At 45.1% G+C, this 25684-nt stretch overlaps 1 protein-coding gene across 6 annotated transcripts in view; it reads right to left on the bottom strand.

Moving 5' to 3' along the window:
• Nucleotides 1–17511: 17511 nt before the first annotated feature.
• usp25 (ubiquitin specific peptidase 25) overlaps nucleotides 17512–25684 on the bottom strand; it is a 112053-nt gene continuing 103880 nt past the window's right edge. For all 6 annotated transcript variants that reach the window (XM_083636056.1, XM_083636058.1, XM_083636059.1 and 3 more), the window contains 2 exons: nucleotides 19337–19529; nucleotides 17512–18415 (listed from right to left, as the gene is read on the bottom strand). In XM_083636056.1, the coding sequence (XP_083492182.1) occupies nucleotides 18243–18415; nucleotides 19337–19529 (366 nt within the window). In that variant the 3' untranslated portion in view covers nucleotides 17512–18242. The remainder of the gene's footprint in view (nucleotides 18416–19336; nucleotides 19530–25684) is intronic.

Below are 25684 nucleotides of genomic sequence, written 5' to 3'. Positions count from 1 at the left end.
CGAGATCACCTTCTACCCATAGGGTTTCTGGTGAGGATGCCAACAGTTCAAGAGGAGGGAAATAATTCCCAGAGACCCGTCACCAGGGCATTCCGTGCCCCTAAGCAGACACAAGCACAAGGGAGAGAGGGACAAGCAACGGAACAAGAGCCAGATCCAGACAGTGAAGATGAGGAACCCCGCTATTCCTCAGGTGGAGTCACAGCTGGAGACTGGTCAGTCTTCTACCCTTCTTTGCAACCCTTGATGCCAGACAGAGACACGATTGATCCAGTGGGCACCAAAGACCTCAGTGCTCCTGGTACTTCAGTCCACGAAGAGGTTGTGCCTGACCCCGCTCCTATGGAAGAAGAGGAAGCCGATGGTGTCATACTCCCATTGGAGGAACCTGTGCTGGACGCAGGACTAGAAGGGGGAGACGTCCCACCGACTAGTGAGCCCGAAGATGGAGTGGTACCTGACAGTGTCCCTGCTTCTAAAAGAGTGATCAAGCCAGTCATTCGGTTGAGCTACGATGAACCAGGAAGGCCCACTGACCAGCCCATTGTCCTAGTCCACCGAGGGATGAGAATCTACATCACCCTTAACGGCGGAGAAGACCATCCTGCCAGTGTCCAGTGAAGTCTGATGGGGTCATCAGACGTCTAGAAAGGGGAGGGTGTAACCCCGGGTTAAATTGAGGTGCAATCTATCTCTAAACTTAACACTAAACAATTATCCCTCTTATCCCTCTTATCCCTATTTGATTAAAACTAGAATCCCCGTCTTGTTAAACTAAGTCCCCATTATCATTATGGCCTAATATAATTCCATGCCCTGTCCCTTTAATTCGTTCCTGTAAAGCTTGTATGAGAATACAAACATTTCCTCACGCCAGGGGAACAACCAAACGTTGCTCAGCATGGCGTCGTGTGATTGGGTAAAATAGAGAGACTACTCGTCTCTCTTGTTTACTATTGGATGGTGGGTGGAGAAGGCGGAACTTGAGAGGCCGGCCGGTCAGTCTGCTGAGGTCTGCGTGAGGAGTGGACGTTCGTCCTGCGCTCCGGTAAATAGTAGCTGTTGTAGCTAAAATTATAGCTTGGTGAGTGACTAACAGTCACTTACAGGGTGAAAGCCAGAAGCCTTGTCCTGAGCTCCGGGTAAATTGTAGCTGTGTAGCTAACAATATAGTTTAGTCAGTGGCTAACCGTCACGTTAAAGGTTTACAGCAGCGGTGGTTTCTTGTGATCTCCGATGAGGAGCAGCTCCAGACAGTGCACTGTGCTCGTGGAGGCTTCACACAGTTGCACCTCTGGCTCCGCGGGAACCAGATAGCGCCCCGTGCTACCTGGGGAGCACACGGTGGCACCTCTGGCCACGAGGGAGCTCCTCATCACTACCTGGAGGGAGACAGCCGTCTCTTTTCTTTCCCTTGTCCTCCCGTTCCTCCGGAAGTGGAGGTTGAAGCGTGAAGAGGATTCTTGTTTAAGAAGAGGATTTCCTTGAGTAAGAAGAGGATTCTGGTAAGCGGCGATGTCAGTGCTGTAGAACTGTGGTGAGCAGTCCAGTGCTGAATCACCTTGAGCGCTCAACTTATCAGGCCTGCACCGGGGGGTTTATTTCTTTATTTGTTTGTGGTACCACTGTTTGTGCTGTTGTTATTTTCTAGTTCAGGTAACTTTATTGTATTTCTATAGACTGTATAAAATATATGGACAAAGCCATACGTCTGTTTTGAAGAAGAGGTATGTAATTTGGGTTTTCAGTGCTCTAGTTTTCAGTGCTCTAGTGGGTTTTGGAGTGCTAGGAGTGCTATCACTTGGTCAGGGTGATTTTCTTTACCATTTAAGGTGAAAGGCTAGTAGCCTATATTGATTACTATACAGTGTTGAACAAATGCCTGAATAATAAGTGTGGTTACGGTACCCTACAACCTTTTTATTTTCCATAGAAGAGAATAAATATTGTCTTTTTTGTATATCACAAACCATCTGTGTTGGCGTAGTTAATAAATAGGATAAATAGAATAAATACATGTATATTAAAAGGGGTTAAAAATACAAGGTTAAAAGATTAAGAACAGCAGGTCATTTCATAGTTTAAGCAGTAAATAAATTATTTAAAAACCATACCACAACACTTATATAGGGGGTTGGTCATAGAGAAGGACCCAGGGCGCTTACTCTCATTCAACACCACGGGAAAAGCGCTACAGACGGAAGGTCTAATACGGACCGGATGGAAGGTCTTGGGTTGAAATGGCTACCCCCTGTCACTCTTATAACTTATTTCAACAGCAAGTTTTTAATAAGTGTTTGATTATGAAATGCCTAATCGTCTACAAAAATGTGAAAAATTACAACATTTCTCCTCACTTCAATGTTTTGTGTGTCTTACAAAAAATGGACAGATAGAAATGAGCATGACATCACACCAAATGTTTGATATGAACATGATGAAACAGCACCCTGTAGTTTGGCTGCAAGCACTATGAGAACCAACCCGTGAGACAACGAACCCCGGTCTCCCCTACATGAACAAAGATGTGAAATATGTGTTCAAAGAAAAGTCCTCCACTGCTGCAGCAAATTGCCAGCAGCAGCATGAGGTTAGAATGGCCCCTGAACCAGCCTCCGTTTGTTATTATTTTATTTCCTTGTAAAAAAATATGAGTCCTTTGATGAAGGCAGAGAGCTGACTCAGCTGAATCTGGAGTGGTTTAAAATATGCTCGTGGGTCAGAAGAAGAAGAAGCCCCTCTGCTGTTTCCCCTGCATCTACTGACCTCAGCTGCATGGCTCTCACTTCACTGCTTCTACTGACCTCAGCTGCATGGCTCTCACTTCACTGCATCTACTGACCTCAGCTGCATGGCTCTCACTTCACTACATCTACTGACCTCAGCTGCATGGCTCTCACTTCACTGCATCTACTGACCTCAGCTGCATGGCTCTCACTTCACTGCATCTACTGACCTCAGCTGCATGGCTCTCACTTCACTGCGTGCGCGCGCACACACACACAAACACACACACACACACACACACACACACACACACACACACACACACACACAACTGACCACTTCAAAACCATAAAAAGAAAACAAGCAAACAAACAACCCATGTATGACTGCTATGTTGCTTTTTTGATGGATCGACCGTTTGATTAACCAATTTTATGAGTCTATGACATCATTGTTGTTTATTAGTACTAGCTGTTAATACACTTCTTGTATTTGCCTTTATTAGTGGCCGGGCCAGCGAATTGACCAGGCCACTTCTTGTATTTGCCTTTATTAGTGGCCGGGCCAGCGAAGCGGCAGGGCCACTTATTGTATTTGCCTGTATTATTAGTGGCCGGGCCAGCGAAGCGGCAGGGCCACTTATTGTATTTGCCTGTATTATTTTTTTTTTTTTTCTTCCTCCCGGGAAGTTCGACTTCCCATGGATGAAAACTAACCAAACTTTGCACAAAGGTCCAGTCCCATGCCAAACGTCTTTGACACAAATTTGGGGCCAATAGTCCTAACGGTGGCACGACAGCGACCGTCTAACGTGCTACGGCTTTGCAACTTTCACCGAAATGTGCGCCTAAATGAGGGGAAACTTTTGTACAATGCAACCTATGGCCAATTATGAAGTCTAAAGACCGCAAAACCGCAAAAACTGCAAAAACGAATTAAACCCTACTCCTCCCACATTTTTTCTTCAAACGACACCGACACTTCAGTATCTGCATCGTTAGACTGTTCTACACAAAAGTATCAAAACAGATTTTCGATGTGCATCAAAACGCATCAAAACGTTGAATTCTGGCCCCATGTATAGCCTAATTACCTTAATTACCTTTGGCAATTAGGTTGTATTTGTGATGTCATCAGTCAGTCAAGCAATTGTGATGCCATCACTGATGTCACTCGAGCAATTGTGATGTCATAATAGCTTAAAGCCTTGAGACTTGCCCAGCCATGACCCATTGCTGCGCAGCAGCCACTTTTTTGGCGCGTAATAACCCCCACAATTTCTGCGCCACATAGACATGTCCGAACTCAAAACATGCGGCAGGTGTGCTATGACTTTTCTAAGGGTTTGGTCAAGCGGTTTGGCACTTCTTTTGAATGGACCCAGACCCGGCCGGGTCCGGGTCGGAACCTCGGGTATTCGGGGGGTCGGGCATACCCGAAGACCTCTAGCTCAAAGCCTTGAGACTTGCCCGGCCACGACCCATTGCTGCGCAGCAGCTATAATTGTATTTCTTTTACTGTATCTTACTATGTACTTTCCTTTCAACTGTTCGATTAACCGATTTTATGAGTCTATGACATCATTATGTTTATTGTATTTTTTTACTGTATCTTACTGTACTTTGCTTTCGACTGTTCGATTAACCAATTTTATGAGTCTATGACATCATTATGTTTATTATATTCTTTTTTACTGTATCTTACTGTACTTTGCTTTCAATGTTCGATTAACCAATTGTATGAGTATTTATGAGTGCTTTTAACAGGTGCTTTTAATAACATCTAGGGACGGGCATTGCTGTGGTATACAGGACATCAGATGATTTGGTAAATGTTACGTGTATCTGTCCTTACACAAATAAATAAAATGAAATGAAATCAAACAAAATGGCTGCATTTGTTATCCAGCAGCTAAACTTACTTCAACTGAGATTTTGGGACCATTGAATCTAAAATAAATGAATGTATTCAGTAGCCTATAGTTGGAACATACAGTATTTTCCTATTTCTCACTTAAGCCTATGTGCATTTTATTCAGTGTCTGCATCTCTTGGAAATTGCACTGTCCTCATTCCTTCATCTATTTTTGCCTGTAAGCATGCTATTTCTGGGTTTGCTGTAACTGTGAAATGTCTAAGGGCCCTATCTTCCCAACGGCGGTAATTTTGCGTTAGCGCCCGTTTCACTAGCAAGGACCACACCACAACAATATATAGTTTTTAGAAGTTTAATGAAGATTGAAATGTGTATGTGTTGAAGATTGAAATGTGTATGTGTTGAGGTGCAGGTGAGGGTGCATGGAGATGTCGTCCGCTGACATCTGTCTGGTCTGAGAAGAGGAACTGAAGACCGGGCAGAGGGAGACTCAGCGTTGGGGGTTCCGTCTCGGCATGAGCTGCCCGAACGGATTGCTTCTCAGGCGTGTTTACGTCCAAGCTGATTTCAGACCCCTACAGACAGATCCTGGGAATGAGACATGAGAGAAAGTACTTTAAGACTTTTACTCAAGTAATATTCTAATTAGTGACTTTGACTTTTACCAAAGTCTTTTTCTGGGATGATATCTTTACTTTTACTTAAGTATGGTTTTCGAGTACTTTATACACCACTGGTTGAGGGATGAAGGGTTGAGCGTATGGATGAGGGATGAAGGGTTGAGGGATGAAGGGATGAGGGTTCAGGGTAGGGATGAGGGATGAGGGATGAGGTTAGGAATGAGGGATGAGGGTATGGATGAGGGATGAAGGGTTGAGGGATGAGGGTTGGGATGAGGGATGAGGGATGAAGGGATGAGGGTTGCGGGTAGGGATGAAGGGAAGGGAGGGTGGGTTGAGAGAACTGAGACAATCTGAGACAAACAGGGCAGGACAGGTTCACCAGGTATATGTAACCTGCCAGGTAATTGAGGTGTGGTTAGAGGCGTGGTTAGAGAAGTGGTTGAGGCATGGCCCTGCTCCTGAACCTAAGTCAAAGAGCGTGGAAGGAAAGAGACGACACTCCGGCCATTTTTGGAAACAGAATGCGCCTCGCAGTGGTCAGCTGCGGTAGCGCTGGCCTCTATAATCAGCCTCTCTAAACAGTAACTCAACGGGAGTTGAACCTCGGGTCCTTTTCATTAGGTATTTATCTTGAAAAAACTAAACAAAGAAAATGAAAAATTTTGCTTAGTTTCCACAATATGGTTGTTGTTTTACATCCCTGCACTGCACCACTTCAATCAAGATTTGCAGTACGCTCGGAAAAGATGAATCCCCAAAGTTTAGAGTGTTCTCCCATTGAGTTACTGTTTAGAGAGGCTGATTATAGGGGCCAGCGCTACCGCAGCTGACCACTGCGAGCCTGTGCGAGGTTCTTTTGGCGCTGTCACGCTTCCAAAAATAAAAAATGGCGGAGGCTGCTGGGCGCTGATGTTGCAATGGGGCAATATGGAGCTGTCATTTCTTTCCATAAAAGTTCTTTGCCTAAGTTAACTATCACTAACTTCCATTTTGCGCTGGAATAGCGCCGCGCAAAGCCCTAATTGTGGGCGTTTCAGCCCGCTGCGCTTCATGTCATCTCGGCGCACGTCTCCGTATAGGCGTGTTTATGCCCAAAAGCATTGTGGAGGTGTGGTCATGCCCATAAAACCACAGCGTCACGTCAGCCGCTTCCTCCTTCACTGAGAGGGAGTGAGAGAGAGAAAGAGGGAGAGAGAAAAGATAGCCTAGATGGGGAGAGGGAGAGAGAGGGAGAGAGAGAGAGATGTGAGGCTGTCATGCATAGAAATCAAATAACATGCTCATGCCCACCTGTGTATTATTGCCATTTCACACACTGAAAAAGGGCTGCTGCCCAAACGTCTGTATGCTTAACCCTTTTTTGGCTCTCTTTGGTCTCCGCTGCGGTAATATACTGCATGCGTAATTACGCAACGTACTGAGAGCCACGATAAGTGATGCTGCTCTATTTGAAGAAGTTGAATTTCGTTCCACGAGCACACATTTTATTAATCAGCTATTTTCTATTCGTTTCTATTAATATATATACATCGAATCCCACCAATTTAGTCATTTTCCCCTTGGCGCACATAAAGACACATGCTTCCGTCACTGTCTGCTTGACGGCGAGAGGGACTTCAGCTGCCATCCGCGCTGTGGAGAAGCTGGTCTTACATGTGTGCAATTGCAGGGAAAGAGGTTACTGTACTGGCCGGACACAGGTGTTGTGCGAAACAATTATGCGTTTTGAATTGCATTAGGGGAACAAGGGTCTGGCGGGGCGGGAGTCTGTGTGCGCCGGGTGCTGGAGGGGGGTCTCCCCCGAGATTGTGGGAGCTGGACGGGTATGCAGGCTTGGTGGTGGGGTGGGGTGGGTGTGGGCAAGGCCGGATTAACCATAGGGCAACCGGGGCAGGTGCCCCGAGGCCCTCGGGGTGAAGGGGCCCTCCTTTTTTTTTTTGTTGTTGGTTGGGCTCATGTTGGGCTCCACAGAACTATGACACAAATCTAAGACCAATCAGGACAAAATAAAATGTGTTTCCAAGAAGATTAAGTCTGATGATTTAGTCTCATTGGATGCCTGTGGGCAAGTGGTGACCAGGGGCGCGGGAAGTGGGGGTGCTTGTGGTGCTGCGGCACCCTCTGCTGTTTTATATTGGAAATGTAATGTCAATTATTTTTTCATCATTGTAAAGCCACAGCACAGTGAAGAGGATATTAATGTGAAGATTAGCCTCTTCCTTTTGCTCTCAGAGTGCATCAGATTCATGCATTTTACTTTAAAATGTACAAAATTTCTTTGTCCAGGGGGGGCACAGCCCCCCCTACAAACCCCCCAGTCAGACTAATATTTCTTATCCTGCTGGTGCTACCTGTTTGCAAAGCCTAGAATCGCCTATGAGTGAGTGAGAAACTGAATCTCAGAAACTGAATAATGACATAAAAGTATAATACTAATGTCAATTTAAAATTAGATATTGCTCTAAATATGGCGAAAAAACATCCAAACATCCGGACGATGGGTAGGGGGGCCCCTGGGAGCTTCAGTGCCCCGGGGCCCCTGGGGGTGTTAATCTGGCTCTGGGTGTGGGTCGGTGCCCTGGGTGTTTTGGGCCGACCAGGGTGGGGCGAGGCAGCTTGGCACAACACACAACTTTCTCAAAAGCAATCTATTGTTACCTCACACCACAAACCTGTATGGTCGGGAATTATGTAGCCTAATAAAACCATGACAAACGAATTCTCATTTTTAAATCAAGGTGTGTTTTTTCTGCAATGTAGGCTATAGTTGAAAATCAATGTGGCATTCCGAGGAGAGAAGAGTGTGTGCAGGCGCGAGTGGAGAGTGACATCCATGCCGTGCGTAAATGGATCCAAGCAAGGATTTCCTGCACTGCACGGAGATGTGGAGACTGTCTGCGCTCAGGCGTACGTCTGCGTTTGCGCTAAGACCGGCTATTTCCAGCTATTAAGACCAGCGTTAAAATTGAGAGCACCCAAGGCGATTTTTTCTAACACATTGCTCTGGAACGCCTATTTTGGAAAGGGCAACGCCCAGACCTCTCTTTGCGCTCGGAACATACCGACAGTATCTTGCCAGAGCGCTAAATGACACTTGCTCGAGACAGGTGATAGGCTAGAGGCCCACGTTCCCAGCGCAAAACTGGACGGTGGAGGCAGACGATAGCTTAAGGCGCGCAAACGATAGCGCCGTTGGGAAAATAGGGCCCTAAGAGTATGAATATTTTATCTGATTCTGTATACCTCCTGGACCATAATGCTTATAGTGTATAGGAGCATGTAACCCTGTGACACTTTAACAAACTTATTTGGACAGTACTTCAATAAGCACCGCGCTCACTGAATGTACAAATAAATGGACTTGGCAGAGGTGTGCAGATTTTCTGAGTTGAACCCTCCCCTCCCAACATCTATAGATCATGGATGTTTTAAAACCAGTTGCACACTGATCTAGATGGATCTAGGCAAACATGCAGCTGTGTCTAGTCTATAATCATCACAGAACTTGGCTTAATGCCCTATTCAAAGTCAATTAAAAATAATGAGCAAAGTGAGGGGGTGTCATTGCCAATAACGACAATGGATTTCTCAATGTGCAAGCCAACAAGGTCTATTTAGACAATAATATCAAGAGTCAATTCAAAGATGGTTATGTTGAGAAATCATTGCAGATTGCTTCGAACAGGACAGACAATCCTTTATGTTTCTGCAGCCCAAACCGATGGTATGCATGCTGAAATAAGATAAATAATTTCATTCCAGTCTTTCATCACATATTTGGCTTTGTGAGTGACTCTCTCTCACTCTCTCTCTCACACACACACACACGGTTGGTATTCGAAGCCGGAGGGTAAAACAAGGACAACATATCTTACATGGATCTGCACCTCATATTACTTGTTGGGTTTTATGACGGTGGTTAAATACTCAGAAGCAGAGAGGTAGGCCATTGATTTCCAGATAGATATGATCCGCCCACAGCTGGGGACGGCACAGCGTATCAGGTGTCACATGCTGTCTAGACGCTCACAGTGACGGAGCAGTGTGGAAATGGCTGGTGTCACAGAGTCCGTCTGGCCTTGGAAAACCACCCTCTATTTTAATTAGAGGGAGTTAGAATAAAAAAGAAAGCCTTACTGTTATAAGCCCTGAGCAGAAGATCATAATTACAGGATAATGTCAGTCTGAGAGGATTTATTTAATATATCATCCTTTCCCTCACTGATAGTATTATGACATGTAAGTATGTACTGGATTTCTACCATTAGGGGGAGCTGCGGGGAAAGTACTGACATCATATGGGTGAAGTTTCTCTTGTCCATCAAATGACGTCATCCTAAGCTACAAGAGGAGACGAAGCACCGGAAAGACTTCCTGCGTGTTGACAAGAATAAAACATAATTGTTTGGATTCCTCTCCCAGCAAGTCACTTGCATCCCAGTGCTGTGTAGAACAGATGATGGAAAAGAAGTCTATGCAACTCACGGGAAGATGGTGCTCTGTTCTCCTTCCCATTCTGACATAATGAACCTCACTCCATGTTCTCAGGAGGAAGCAGACACACGCTTGCTTCTGCATGTGTGTCAGATGCTGTTCAGAAGGGTTGCAATAACGTTTCTATTTGTACTGTAGACACTGATGTTGTTGTCCCGGCCGTGGCCTTGTTTAGGGAGATCGAGCCAGAGAAAATGTGGATTGCTGTTGCGGTGCAGAGCTTCAGATTGGTGGTCATGAAGTAGCCATCAAGCTGGATCCAAGTTCCTGACTGTGCCATTCTCCTATTGTTCACGCACAGAAGATATGTGACACTTTGCTGGAAGAGGAAAGAAACCTGCATGGGAGACTTGAAAGGCTTTCCCTGAAGTGAGCGAGGCCTTCACTGAGCTCACACAGATGCCAGGTGATGTGAGTGAGCCGTCCAAGTCAGTGTTGGAGCGCCTTGTATTGCTGATGTACAATAGGACATGTGCCCACGGATTCATAAACCACGCACACAGATGACTCAAGTGTGACCTGGTAAACCAGATCATGTGAACTCACTTTCGTTTCATCCCGCAGAATGAAACAAAATGTGAATTCACGTGACCGGATGATTTACCAGGCTAAGTAAACTGCTTTAGAATACAGCCCGCAACTTACAGGGTAAGTACAGGGTAACAAAATCTGTACTTACACGGTACCACAGCTACTTATATGGTAATTACAGGGTACACGATGTGAATTTACCACACCCCTGTAATTACACTGTAGTTACTATGTAACTACAAGGGAATTAACACTGCTTTAGAATACAGCCCGCGCCCCTGTAGTTACTATGTAACTGGGGGGGGGGGGGGGGGGGGGGGTTGGAGTCCTCTCTGGACCTCTCTACAGCTGTGCAACAGTCTTTGACACAGGACAACCGTCGCCAAAAAACATAATTCTGACGGAATGGAAGTCCCCCTCTTCACCTTCTTTTCAGTTGTGGTTAACGGACATGATCTCTATGATACGGATGGAGAGACTCAGGTTCATGAGAACCTGTGAGAGTAGGGCTGTATATTCTAAAGCAGTGTTAATTCCCTCGTAGTTACATAGTAACTACAGTGTAACTGCAGGGGCGTGGTAATTTCACATCTTACTTTACTTTATTTCATTTGGCAGACGCCTTTATCCAAAGCGACATACAACAAGTTATTTACAATAAAAAACAACAAGAATACATCTTGTACCCTGTAGCTACTTACCCTGTAAGTAGAGATGTGGTACCCTGTACTTACCCTGTAAGTTGCGGGCTGTATTCTAAAGCATTAACGTAAACTGTGCCACCGATTCACTATGCAGGCCATTATGAGCATAATGCAAAACAAGACTTCCTGTTTCGGGTCCTCATTTATTGGATTTGACAATTAAATACAAATGAATTGGTTTAACACTATTTCTGCATATTTAAATGTTTGCACTTTTATTTTGAAGGCTAACCACCTAAACAAGAACGCTTGTTTTCAGGTTACTCTTGCCAGTGTAATGAGGGCATGGACTCCTGATCAAAGGGGACGGGTTGGTTTACAAATCCGAGGGTTCAATATGGGAAATATGGGGTTCACGATTCAATACAACCACGATCAAATCTAATGAATACAACTAATAACCAAGTATGACTGTGCAGATTTATGTTCATGTCAGAATGTCATTACAAAGTGCAAATAATACAATTTGGATGGAGAGCTTGTAAAACTGTGATGGTGTCTCATTTGTGATTACCACAGCAGAATAAAATGGAGCCAATATCACGATTCATTTTTCTTCCCAATAATATGTATTGTCACATTTTTGTATTGTAATCTATTTAATTTCATTATCGTCCCATCCCTAGCCTGTACCCCACATCAGAATTTCATTATTTGCTGCAACCCCCCTTTATGATTTAGGCCAATAATGCACTGTTACATAAAAATCTTTCTGAGTGCCAGGGATGCCAGTTCAAGTGTCTCAAGAACTGCAACACTGCTAGATCTTTCCAGGCTAAGCACTTAGGCTACTACTAACAGTCAAAAAATATATAGAACGACTGCAAAACACGGACTTATGCCTCTGCCATTAGTTCATTCTTGAGTCCAAATCGCCATTTGAGGCAAATTGGAAGAAATTCCATCAAGGCGCTCCTGAGATGTTGCGTTACAGAGCTTGGAAATTGGGTGTGTGAGGTCCAGTAGCGGCTGGTGCATTTTTGTCCATGGGAGGGCTATACCAAATATAGGCCTGGACAATGGGGTTGAAATCAATATGATAATCATAAGGATTATTCTCAATATCAATATAATATGTTTCACGTATGCAAAATCAGTGTTCATCTAATTGAACTGAATGGTGATGTCAAACAAACCTTACATTTTCAAATAATATTCCTGCCATACCTCATTTGATCAGTTTTTAAGTAACATTTGCTTGTCATCATCAATTTAGACAGCAGAAATGTCACTATTAAAATAACTTCATATCATCACGATGATTCTACTGAAAGACAACAAACAATAATAGGCTATTGAATTATCATCCACTCCAGCCCTAAATCAAGCAAGTAGTAACGGACGTTAGCCTACTAGTACCTTCTGAATCATATGGGCAACAGATTAGTAGGCATATAAATCACGGAGCAGCAGATTACAGAAATAGACACAGTAACCTCGTCAGCAGCCCTCTGATCTCTACATCAAACTTCCCTCATTATCTTTAGCATCCATATTTACTTGAAAATCACATGGCATAAACACTTTGGAAGGACTTCCCACAGCATGTGAATGAGTTACATTACATTACCTATGAGGAAAGCACGTTCGTGCATGCAAATAGAGAGTCCGTCAAGAATGCATTGCCATCGCTCTACCTGGCCCCACCTCCACCTGCTCGCTAGATACCAGCGCCCCGAATCCCTTTGTTTTGAGAGCGAACAGCGCATGTGCAATTTACACAGATCCTGGGCACTGGTGGAAGCCGGAAGTCCCCGGACGGCGTCCGTGGCAGAAAGTAGTTGACCCGAAAACAGTACACATGTAGATCATTATGAATCTACATATTTATTGCAGATTATATACTCACTATCTAATATTCACCTTGCTCATAAAAAAAAATATATACGTTTTATTTTCCCCTCCATGTGGGTAGGTGGGGTGGCACCCTGGCGCCCTCTAGTGGCCGGCCGCCACTGGTGAGGTCACAGTGACCTTGAACTTTGACCACCAAAATGTAATCAGTTCATCCTTGAGTCCAAGTGGACGTTTGAGGCAAATTCGAAGAAATTCCATCAAGACATTCCTGAGATATCGCGTTAACAAGCTTGAAAATGGCATTCGAGAGGTCACAGTGACCTTGACCTTTGATAACCAAAATGGAATCAGTTCATCCTTGCGTCCAAGTCGATATTTGAGCCAAATCAGAAGAAATTCTATCAAGCCGTTCTTGAGATATTGCGTTAACGAACTTGGGAATGCCATTCGTGAGGTCACAGTGACCTTGACCTTTGACCACGAAAATCTAATCAGTTCATCCTTGAGTCCAAGTCGATGTTTGAGGCAAATTTGATGAAACTCCGTCAAGGCATTCCTGATATATCGCGTGAAGCTTGAAAATGGCGTTCGAGAGGTCAGTGACCTTGACCTTTGACCACCAAAATCTAATCAGATCATCCTTGAGTCTAAGTCGATGTTTGAGTCAAATTTGATGAAATTCCGTCAAGGCGTTCCTCAGATATCGCATTACCGAACATCGTACGGACGGACGGACATACGTACATGTACGTACCGACGGACCCGGATCCATAATGCCTCCGGCCTGGCTATCGCCGGCGGAGGCATAAAAAGCACACAATCGTAACTTGTCAATACAAGTTTGTCGAAGGCCGACGGCAGATGGAACGTAAATGCTACACGCCATCGGAAAGAGGGAGCCTTTGTCAGGCAACTTGTCAGTATGTTGCAATGTTCGCTGCCTATTCAAATTAGGAATTGAGCATGCTTTTTTCCTACTAGGGGCCCTCTCTGCCTCGTCCACTGAAATAGCAGCGCTCAGTTCTACCGTGCCTCATTGATTTGCCCTCGAGGCTTCGCAGACCGGCATGCACCACGCCGGAATCGGCCGGCCAATTATATTAGCAAGAAGATGATGAAAGCATCTTATTTTGCACTCCTGCACCGCTCCAAACTGAGCCGTAGCTGTCAATGACACTCTTCTCTTGAATCTATATCTGTAGATCCTTTGAATGGTCTGAGCCTCTCTTGTCTGGGCATAAAGAGTCACAGGAGGTCGCACCAGGTCACTGCAAAGTGAGGTAAGACTGGTAAATCCTAAACAGAGCTCCGTTAGAACTCTCACACACCATGTTAGAATCGCTTTTCAGAATAGACGCAATCAGAATGAATGTACTCCCCAGGTTTTTGTTTTTATTTCAGACTTTACCTGTGTGTATAAACGCAAGTGCTTTTAAAACCTGGGATAAGATGCGAAGTAAATTTGTGTGGGATGATAAAAAACAGATTTAAAATGAAGACACTTAAAATGGCTAAAGAGAAGGGAGGACATGCTCTCCCCAATCTAAAGCACTACTATTATGCAGCTCAAATGCAGCCAATACGCACTTCGTTAAATGACAACTCTGAAGCAAGGTGGAGGTCAATAGAGAAGCATATGTGTCATGTCTCAATAAAAACCACACTTTTTTGTACAGAGAACCCACGAAAGACAAAAGTAACAGACAGTTCATTGATTAGAAACACTTTGGAGACTTGGAGTCGAATTAAGAGAAATTGTGAAATGAGGGATGACCTTATTGCACTGAGAGAGATACAGGAGGACCCCGACTTCACTCCCAATACACATGGTATAACTTTCAATATATGGGCACAGAAGGGACTGACTATAGTTGGACAATGTCTAAATGAGAATGGAATCATGTCATTTGAATCCTTAAAGCAACTTTATGATTTACCACACTCCCACCTCTTCCGATATCTACAAATAAGAAGCTACATTCAGAAAAGTAAAATAAGAGGGAAGACCAGAAATACTCATCCACTGGTTAAATTTTTGGTAAAGAACTACGGCAAGGTCAGAATACCACACCAAATCTCAGCAGTTTATGCTATTTTAGAAAATAGCCATAAGCAACAAGACACAAAGGCAAAACTAAAATGGGAAGAAGAACTTAATACAAACATATCAGAGGATATTTGGAAGGAAATGAACCGGAATGTACACACGACAGCCTCTCCTTATTGGCGAGAGTATGCATGGAAAATACAATCACGGTACTTTATAACACCAGTAGCCTACAACAAGCTAAATATAATGGTAACATGGTGGAGGGGTAAACTGCTGGAGGGAGTGTGGTGAATCTTATGCCAACTTTGGTCACATCTTTTGGTCCTGCCCAGTATTACAACCGTTTTGGAACAATTTACAGAAGGAAATTAACACCATCTTAAAGACTGCCATCCATCTGAATGTAGACTTTGTGCTGTTGGGCAGAACGGTGGAAGAAATACAAAATAAAAATGACAAATATTTAGTAAGGATACTACGCATAACAGCTCTGAAGCAAATAACAAGAAACTGGCTTAAAAAAACAAGTCCTCTGACAAATGGAGAGAAACGGTTCAACAAATATACCAGATGGAGTATTTAACTTATAAGATTCGGCGGAATCTAAAACTATTTGAAGATAGATGGTCTAACTGGTCAAACCACTATCAGGCGGTGAAGTAATCTCTCTCAGTGCAACTAGATAAAATACCAATAATGACCTGAAACTATTGAATTGATGTTTCCTATACTAATGCTGACAGTCACATAGGGGAGCACTACTTTACTTTGAGTAAAGGCTCTGTATTTTTATTTATTTGTATTTTTTGTCTCCTTTTTTTTCTCTCTTACAGGTACTTTGCATCTGTACTTGTATCTGTAGGTTACGTTGAGTATCACAGGGTGAAGCATACACCCATGTCATGTATAGAATGTATGTTAATTGGTAAGTATGTATGTTTATAAGTATTTGTCATGTCTTTATTATATATACAAAAAAGAAAAATTGCCATCACTACAAGATAATATGAGCAAGATGTATGGAAATACAAGATGACAATAAAAAGTATAAAAAAAAAGAATCGCTTTTGAGGAATAAGTGTCTTAGGTGCAACCCAGCCCATACACACCCGATCTCTACACGTTGTCTCAATGTTACAGCCTGAGCCTTATAGGATTCAGCTGAGTAAACTTGGCTTGAAATGACTCCTACCAGCCAGGCAGCACGGACAATCAAATGTAAAGAATCTGGTGCTTTTTACGAGTTTCATAAATTTAGAATTCATTGTACATTAAGTTGCTCGATCCATGCAGGCTACTGTAGCTACTGAAATATATTGAATTCGCTCTAGCCTTTAGATGTAACCTTAACAGACGAAAATTCCAAAATAGCTCCAACGCCGTATTTCTGGCCCTTGATGGCGTAGTTGTAGTGTATTGAACATATGACCACATGAAAGTCAATAAAATATCAGCTCAGACAAAGTGAACACTGTCATGACAACATAATATGGGCAGGTAGAGAATGTGTGGGTGTGTGGAATCATAGTAACTAACAAACTAGTGAAGAAACAGGATAGGCTTGAACTAAAAGACAAACTAGCGTGAAGTTCTCCCTCAGTGTGAGTTCTTGTGGTTCTTTAGTGTGGAGTCAATTTCCTAGCACTGGAATTAAAGCCGTCATCAGTCAGACAAAACCCAAACAATTCTGAACAATCACTTTCATCTTAGAATCCATTTTTCACCTTGGTGGGAGTTGTTTCCCCAGGATGACAACGGCCACATAAACAAGACATGATTTGAACCTCTGAAGGGCCTTTTTGAATGTGTCCTATATGCAGAGTAGTGGAAAACCATGACATGTGTATGAACACAGTCATGAATTTCTGTATCTAATAACCCGAATAACTAGTAGAGGGCAGTCGGGAGAGTGCATACCTCCGCCACGGTGTGGTATTATGTGAATCGGTTTGGAAGTTAGGTGCCTTTCTGTGATTGGACATGCCCATTGTCACACCCCCTTTTGGCCAGTGGGTGTGGAAAGTTAATCAGTTCTAAGTTGGCCCATGACATCCTTATCTACAATGTTTTGTGGTGTGAATCCGTGTGGAAGTTCCGTGCCTTTTTGTCATTGAACACACCCATTGCCATGTCCCCTTTTGGCCAGTGGGTGTGGAAAGTGAATCAGTTCTAAGTTAGCCCATAACCTGCTTTTCTGCCAAGTTTCGTGCAAATCCGTTCATAAATCTTTGAGATATCCTGCTAACAGACAAACAGGGGTGAAAGCATAACCTCCCGGGGCTTTGGCCCTGCAAACGCTGTGGCGGAGGTAATAACCTCCCGGGGCTTTGGCCCTGCAAACTCTGTGGCGGAGGTAATAATGACCAACTTCGAGCAGCTCATGTAGCCTAATGGTTTGAGAGGCGTTCCCAGGTCAGTTTTTATCCCAGCAAGAGAGATGTCAAGACACTGAATTAAGAAAAGTAATATTGCACTTGTAACAGTGCTGAAAACAGCAAACTTCTAACTTCACTTGACTTAAAGGCACGTTAACTGACCGTTCATGATCCCACCGCAGATATACTGTACCCATGTTGGCTCAAGATGAAAACACTGTCCCAAGGTGAAATACTGCACTATGTCAAATCATAAAAATAAGCACAGTGAGTAGTACAGGATAATATGGATTAATACATAGGTAAAAATGAACAGACATCAGACAAAACGCTTGTTTATTTGGCCTAAAAGGGCCATAAATAAAATTGTATTCTCTCGATTTATTAACAAGCCACAGAGTGTCCATGGCCGTCTACCACAGCACTTAAAACGTCTCATTCTGTCGCAGTCCACAAAGACATGAGACCCACTTGAGATACTCGGAGACCTCTGATAAATCATTAAGGCTCTCATTTCTTTACTTTCTTAGAAAAATAAAACAAAAAAGGTGATAATACTGTACCAAACTGGTGGCAGAGCAGCAGGGTGATCCTTTTCACGCAGAGAAGGAAGGGTGCTTAAGAAAGGGCTACGTGGGTGGTGGGGGAGGGGGGCGCTTAAACCAAACCGCAACAACAATAAAAAACTACAAAAAACCCTCAACCTCGTTTCCTTTTTTTTGCAAAGCTGAAGCAGAATGTGCTTGGCTTCCAATCACGGCATGATTGCTATGTTTTTTTTGGTAACGTCTCCTAGCTTGTTTATTTTTTTTGCCTCCCAACAGTCCTTCCTTCTCCTTCCTCTGTCGCGTTTTGCGTAAAATAAAAGTGAAATAATATTTATAATGATAAAACCTATAGCAGCAAAAAGAGAAACAGAGGAATAACAGCTATAAGCGAGTGACCCCTGGATTTATAAAGGAAGGCATGGGTTTAGAGGTCCATGGATTTGTGCCCAGGGCTGGGCCTGTGATACAGGAGGGGCGGGGGAAGGTGGGTGGTGGTTGTCTAGCTGCCCCTCCTGAGCTCATCTGCCCTCGGTGGGTGCCCTCCTGTGGCCGGCGATGACGCGGCCAAAACGCTCGCACAGCTCCAGGGTGGAGTAGGTGGGCAGCTTGGGTGGGTCGTGGAAGCTCTTGATCTCCGTCGAGCAATCCAGCAACTTGGGGAGGAAGTCTGTCAGCTTCTCCTGGAGGTTGGCTGCCATCGGTTGTTGGGACAGAAAGGAAGATAAGAGAGGGAATGATTCATTGTATGGGCCTGGCATCGCGATGGCACCGACAATCATATCCTCAAACAGAGAAATCAGTAGGTAAATATTTTCAGAGATATCGCCGTCTGAAGGCATGCGCCACAAAGAAAACCAGATTGTAAAAATACGATGAAAGGGGTTTCTGGGTGATTGTGTTTAGTGTTTCCTGAACAGAGGCCAGGAACTCTGACAACTATTTCTCTCTGGACTGGTGCTGGGATGTACTGCCAAGATAAAGGCTACTTCACATCTCAACAGCAGTTTTCTAGTAAAAACATAATCACGCAGGAGCATTCCCTGAACACATCGTAGTGCAATTTAACAGACAACCTGACAGTTCTCACATTGGAGGACTTCTGCATTCATTTACAGCACTCGAGAAAAAGGTTGAAGTATGCTAATTTGGCAATACGCTGACAGTGAGCCTATGGGACCAACTCAGCAGCCAAAGATGTTTTTAGGTCATCTTTTTAGACATTTTAAGGCTATGGTTTTAATTAGGGGAGCAATTATCACTAGAAGAGATTTTTTTTAAAGAAGCTTTATTTTTTTGTATTTATCTTTTTGTGATTTGAACAAAGGGCCTGCAATCATCATCTGATATCTTAAGCTATCCAAGGTCCTGATCCAGATCGCATTCATGACATAAATATGGTTTTTCCACATAAAGCAAAAGCCAGTAATCAGGTTTTTCCAGGACAAGCAGGAAGCCTGCACGGCCTCCTAGTGCCTGTCATCTGTGCACTCTGCAGTGGCCTGATTCTGCTGATCTTTGGCAGGGGTACGGAGGAATGTACCAGTAACCTGAGCCTTCAACTCTCCAGAAATATCTAACAGGCCGAGTGTGTTCCTCTCCCTCAGGGACTCACATTCCATCTCCTGGCCCAGGTAGGAGCACCAGCGGTTCCTCATGTCCTCCACCGCCACCAGGTCCTTCTCCTCTTCATGGATCAGCAGCAGAGGCAGGCAGGGCACCACCAGCTCGTTCATGATGCCCAGCCCCGTGGTCACCTCCGGCTCCTCACCCGACTCAAACATGGCGGCCGCTTGCTCGTTTAGTTTCTATGGGGGAAACACAGACGACTCATTAATAGCTATGCTTTTTGAGTTACTGAAAACAAAATATTTCCCTGTACAGATGGATAGTTTTGGCATTTGTTCGAAGAAGACCATTTGTGACTTTACGTCTCTGAGTTGACTATGAGCTGGACTGCAGCCTGAGTTCCTGGGGCTGGGCCCTATATTAAAGACTAAATATGAGCCTTACTGACTTGTCCCTCAGTCTAGACCAGTGGTTCTCAAACTTCTTCACCTCAAGAACTAGAGGTGCTCCGATCGATCGAAACGCGATCGGAATCGGCTGATTCCAGCGATTATCCTCTTTGTGCGGGTGACAGGGGGTCCCTGGACCACTGGTCTAGACTCAATACCAAAGCTGAGTGAGATTTTGCTATCGGGGCTCCAAGCAGGTGGAATTAAACTAATTCAGTACCACCTTTTTAAATCACTTAAAAATAGATTTTTATATGATCCGTTTTGATTTTGCTCACTTAATAATCCTGTGAGTTTCTTGTCCCCCCCCCGCCCCCATCATATGTAGTTATTTTCTTTGTATGCTTTTCTGTAAAGCGGTTTGTATAGCCCATTATTAGAAAAGTGCTAGATAGCTAAAGTGTAGCAGCATCCCAGACATCATTATCAATGTCACAGCATAGCCTAGAGCCGCTGGAACTGATGTGGGGTCTGACGCACTTGTTGGTGAATGTGGACAGGACACTATCCCCGCTCTTATCCTAAGCCACACTGCTGCCACAAACAAACTCCCTGACCTCCTCCTGCCTGAGGAAACTACCTTTTTTTTGCAAGCTAGCCTGGAATCGTTGGCCATGAGGCTGGATTTGCAAAACATCCAAGTACATTAACTGTGTCAATGTTAGCAGTGTTTTCAATTAAAACAAGAGCTGAAGGTAAACAGCTGAGCGGACGGATGGAGCGGAGCGGGGAGCCAGAGGTTCTGGCCAGAGATCTGAGCCGCCCGCTCCGGCTGTGCAGAGCTGAGGTTCGAGGTTAGCCGAGGACACGTTTGTGTCTCATGGTAATGTGTTTACACTCGCTGGCCCTCCTGCTTCCTATTCCCACCCGAATGATTACATTATGAGCACAATGCTGGTGTAAGGTTACTGAGTGCAGCAGCAGCAACAGGACCGCAGCAGGTTACTGAGTGCAGCAGCAGCAACAGGACCGCAGCAGGTTACTGAGTGCAGCAGCAGCAGCAGCAGCAGGACCGCAGCAGGTTACTGAGTGCAGCAGCAGCAACAGGACCGCAGCAGGTTACTGAGTGCAGCAGCAGCAGCAGGTTACTGAGTTCAGCAGCAGCAGCAGCAGCAGCAGGTTACTGAGTGCAGCAGCAGCAGCAGGACCGCAGCAGGTTACTGAGTGCAGCAGCAGCAACAGGACCGCAGCAGGTTACTGAGTGCAGCAGCAGGTTACTGAGTGCAGCAGCAGCAGCAGCAGCAGGACCGCAGCAGGTTACTGAGTGCAGCAGCAGCAGCAGGACTGCAGCAGGTTACTGAGTGCAGCAGCAGGACTGCAGCAGGTTACTGAGTGCAGCAGCAGCAGCAGGACCGCAGCAGGTTACTGAGTGCAGCAGCAGGTTACTGAGTGCAGCAGCAGCAGCAGGACCGCAGCAGGTTACTGAGTGCAGCAGCAGCAGCAGGACTGCAGCAGGTTACTGAGTGCAGCAGCAGGACTGCAGCAGGTTACTGAGTGCAGCAGCAGCAACAGGACCACAGCAGGTTACTGAGTGCAGCGGCAACAGGACCGCAGCAGGTTACTGAGTGCAGCAGCAACAGGTTACTGAGTGCAGCAGCAGCAGCACGTTACTGAGTGCAGCAGCAGCAGCAGGTTACTGAGTGCAGCAGCAGCAACAGGACCGCAGCAGGTTACTGTGTGCAGCAGCAGCAACAGGACCGCAGCAGGTTACTGAGTGCAGCAGCAGCAGCAGGTTACTGAGTGCAGCAGCAGGTTACTGAGTTCAGCAGCAGCAGCAGGTTACTGAGTGCAGCAGCAGCAGCAGGTTACTGAGTGCAGCAGCAGCAGGTTACTGAGTTCAGCAGCAGCAGCAGGTTACTGAGTGCAGCAGCAGCAGGTTACTGAGTGCAGCAGCAGCAGCAGCAGGTTACTGAGTGCAGCAGCAGCAGGTTACTGAGTGCAGCAGCAGCAGGTTACTGAGTGCAGCAGCAGCAGCAGCAGGTTACTGAGTGCAGCAGCAGCAGCAGCAGGTTACTGAGTGCAGCAGCAGCAGGTTACTGAGTGCAGCAGCAGGTTACTGAGTTCAGCAGCAGCAGGTTACTGAGTGCAGCAGCAGGTTACTGAGTGCAGCAGCAGCAGGTTACTGAGTGCAGCAGCAGCAGCAGGTTACTGAGTTCAGCAGCAGCAGCAGCAGCAGCAGCAGGTTACTGAGTGCAGCAGCAGCAACAGGACCGCAGCAGACCAGTACAAGGCTGATCGCACCAAAATCCCCTCAGCACCACTAACCAATAATGCCTGCGCTCAGCCTGGAGCCTGCTGGGACTTCAATGAAAAGGTGGCTCGCAACAGAACACTGAAAAGTTTTTCATCTGTCAGTATCAGATGAAAAACGTTCATCAGAACCTTTTTGTGGGCCATATTAGGAAGCCAAAGCAATATCTGAGCAAAAGTCATTTGATTATGGTACCACGGCTCGGTACTGAAGGAGAAACGTCTGGCGTTGTTTCGCTGAGTCACTTTAGTAGAGGAAGTCTGATGCGGAGGAAAGGGAGTTACAAAAAGGAGACTAGGATCATAGGGAAGAACCACTGGACAGAAAGGTTTCCCTTTCAAAACAGCATATGTATGTTGGCGATGCCTCCTTTGTAATCACCTTCTCTAATTGAAGACATGTAACCCTGTTATATAAGCCATATAACCTGTAAAAACTGTATACATTAAACTGCTCAATGTTTGATCATATCTTGCTCAAGCCTGTAAGCTAGTCATTTCAGTCTGCTGTACTCTGTGCTGCAGAGGCCAGTTTGAATCCACTCACACATGTGAAGTGATTCAAAGCATTGATTCCAGATGATGTGTGACTGTGTGATGCAGTGTGATGCTGTGTGACTGTGTGATGCAGTGTGATGATGTGTGACTGTGTGATGCAGTGTGATGATGTGTGATGCAGTGTGATGATGTGTGACTGTGTGATGATGTGTGACTGTGTGATGCAGTGTGATGCTGTGTGACTGTGTGATGCAGTGTGATGATGTGTGACTGTGTGATGCAGTGTGACTGTGTGATGCAGTGTGATGATGTGTGACTGTGTGATGCAGTGTGATGCAGTGTGATGATGTGTGACTGTGTGATGCAGTGTGATGCTGTGTGACTGTGTGATGCAGTGTGATGATGTGTGACTGTGTGATGCAGTGTGATGATGTGTGACTGTGTGATGCAGTGTGATGATGTGTGACTGTGTGATGCAGTGTGATGATGTGTGACTGTGTGATGCAGTGTGACTGTGTGATGCAGTGTGATGCAGTGTGACTGTGTGATGCAGTGTGATGATGTGTGACTGTGTGATGCAGTGTGACTGTGTGATGCAGTGTGATGATGTGTGACTGTGTGATGCAGTGTGATGCAGTGTGATGATGTGTGACTGTGTGATGCAGTGTGATGATGTGTGACTGTGTGATGCAGTGTGATGATGTGTGACTGTGTGATGCAGTGTGATGATGTGTGACTGTGTGATGCAGTGTGATGATGTGTGACTGTGTGATGCAGTGTGATGATGTGTGACTGTGTGATGCAGTGTGATGATGTGTGACTGTGTGATGCAGTGTGATGATGTGTGATGCAGTGTGATGATGTGTGACTGTGTGATGCAGTGTGATGATGTGTGATGCAGTGTGATGATGTGTGACTGTGTGATGCAGTGTGATGATGTGTGACTGTGTGATGCAGTGTGACTGTGTGATGCAGTGTGATGATGTGTGACTGTGTGATGCAGTGTGACTGTGTGATGCAGTGTGATGATGTGTGACTGTGTGATGCAGTGTGATGATGTGTGACTGTGTGATGCAGTGTGATGATGTGTGACTGTGTGATGCAGTGTGATGATGTGTGACTGTGTGATGCAGTGTGACTGTGTGATGCAGTGTGATGCAGTGTGAGTGACTCCGTGGCAGGATGCCTCTCTTCTTGAGGCGGGAGGGCATCTGCTCGGAGAACCCCCCCCCGTAGGGGATTCTTCGGGAGTCAATACATTGGTGTTGGACTGGGGAGGTGGGTGGGGTGAAACGCGGCTTCCAGAGAAGGAATTGGATCAGCTTAGTGCAGCGGCTAGAGGGCAGGGAACAAGGGCTGTGGTGCGCTCGGCGTGGCTATAAGTACTGTCACGTCATAGCCTCGGTACTGACGACATTAACGCCGTCACCTAGGCAAGTGCGTCACTACTGCACTGACGGCATTAGCGCGTCACTCTGGGATTACTGCACTTGTTGTCACGCTAGCATTACATGTGATGCTGAGGTCGCTATGTTTCTAGATTACATGTGGCGTGAGGCAGCGTGTCTGGTCTTCATCTTGAAACTAGGTCGAGACCATCATGATGCAGTGTGACTGTGTGATGCAGTGTGATGATGTGTGACTGTGTGATGCAGTGTGACTGTGTGATGCAGTGTGATGATGTGTGACTGTGTGATGCAGTGTGACTGTGTGATGCAGTGTGATGATGTGTGACTGTGTGATGCAGTGTGATGCAGTGTGACTGTGTGATGCAGTGTGATGTGTGACTGTGTGATGCAGTGTGATGATGTGTGATGCAGTGTGATGCAGTGTGACTGTGTGATGCAGTGTGATGATGTGTGACTGTGTGATGCAGTGTGATGATGTGTGATGCAGTGTGATGCTGTGTGACTGTGTGATGCAGTGTGATGATGTGTGATGCAGTGTGATGCAGTGTGACTGTGTGATGCAGTGTGATGCAGTGTGACTGTGTGATGCAGTGTGATGCTGTGTGACTGTGTGATGCAGTGTGATGATGTGTGATGCAGTGTGATGCTGTGTGACTGTGTGATGCAGTGTGATGATGTGTGACTGTGTGATGCAGTGTGATGATGTGTGACTGTGTGATGATGTGTGACTGTGTGATGCAGTGTGATGTGTGACTGTGTGATGCAGTGTGACTGTGTGACTTGCAAAAAAACAAAGTAGCCTATCATAACTATGCAGACGACACTCAGCTGTATATAACTCTTTCCTCAGCTGACTATGCCCCCATAGAATCATTGTGCCAGTGCATTGATCAAATAAATAACTGGATGTGCCAGAATTTCCTACAGCTAAACAAAGACAAAACTGAGGTGATCGTGTTTGGCCCCAAAGAACAAAGGCTTAAAATCACTGTACGCCTTGAGTCTCTATCCCTGAAGCCTAAGGATCAAGTCAAAAATCTTGGAGTTATTATTGATTCCGATCTCAATTTTAACTCCCACATTAAGTCAATTAGAAAATCTGCTTCTTATCATCTTAAAAATATAGCAAGAATTAGGGGATACATGTCCAGACAGGATCTAGAAAAACTAATTCACGCCTTCATTTATAGTAGGTTAGACTACTGCAATAGCCTTTTTTCTGGTCTCTCCAAAAAAGAACTTAGGCAACTTCAACTTATTCAGAATGCTGCTGCTAGAGTTCTAACGAAGACTAAGAAAGCTGATCATATCACTCCAGTTCTTAAGTCCTTACACTGGTTGCCAGTGTGTCAGAGAATAGATTTTAAAATACTGTTCAGGGCTCGACATTAACGGCTGCCCGGTTGCCCCGGGCAACCCAAAAAAAAATTGGGCAACCATTTCTTGGCCTTTGGTTGCCCCAGGGGCAACCACGTTTTAACATGCAAAACAATATGTACAGCAACAAACAGCAAAATATACACCAAATAAATATGTTTTAATACTTGTTGTGAGTGACATATATGTGATATTTTATTGCTGTTACAATCGGACCGATGTTACTAATTACCAGTCGGAACCTACTTGATCCATGTTGCACGTGCGGTGTGTTTAAGGAGTACTGACTTGGACAGGTGATTAACGGGATTCCTTGTCTAATTAACGTTACACGCGACGCAACAAACGCACATTTCCCAGTGTCTCTCTGCCACGGGATTCCTCGTCTAAATTAACGTTACACGCGACGCA

The sequence above is a fragment of the Poromitra crassiceps genome, assembly GCF_964638095.1.
Source record: "Poromitra crassiceps genome assembly, chromosome: 1".
In the NCBI taxonomy this organism is placed as follows: domain Eukaryota; kingdom Metazoa; phylum Chordata; class Actinopteri; order Beryciformes; family Melamphaidae; genus Poromitra; species Poromitra crassiceps.
The sequence above is the reverse complement of the archived record's forward strand: the minus strand, read 5'-3'. Positions and strand labels throughout refer to the sequence as shown.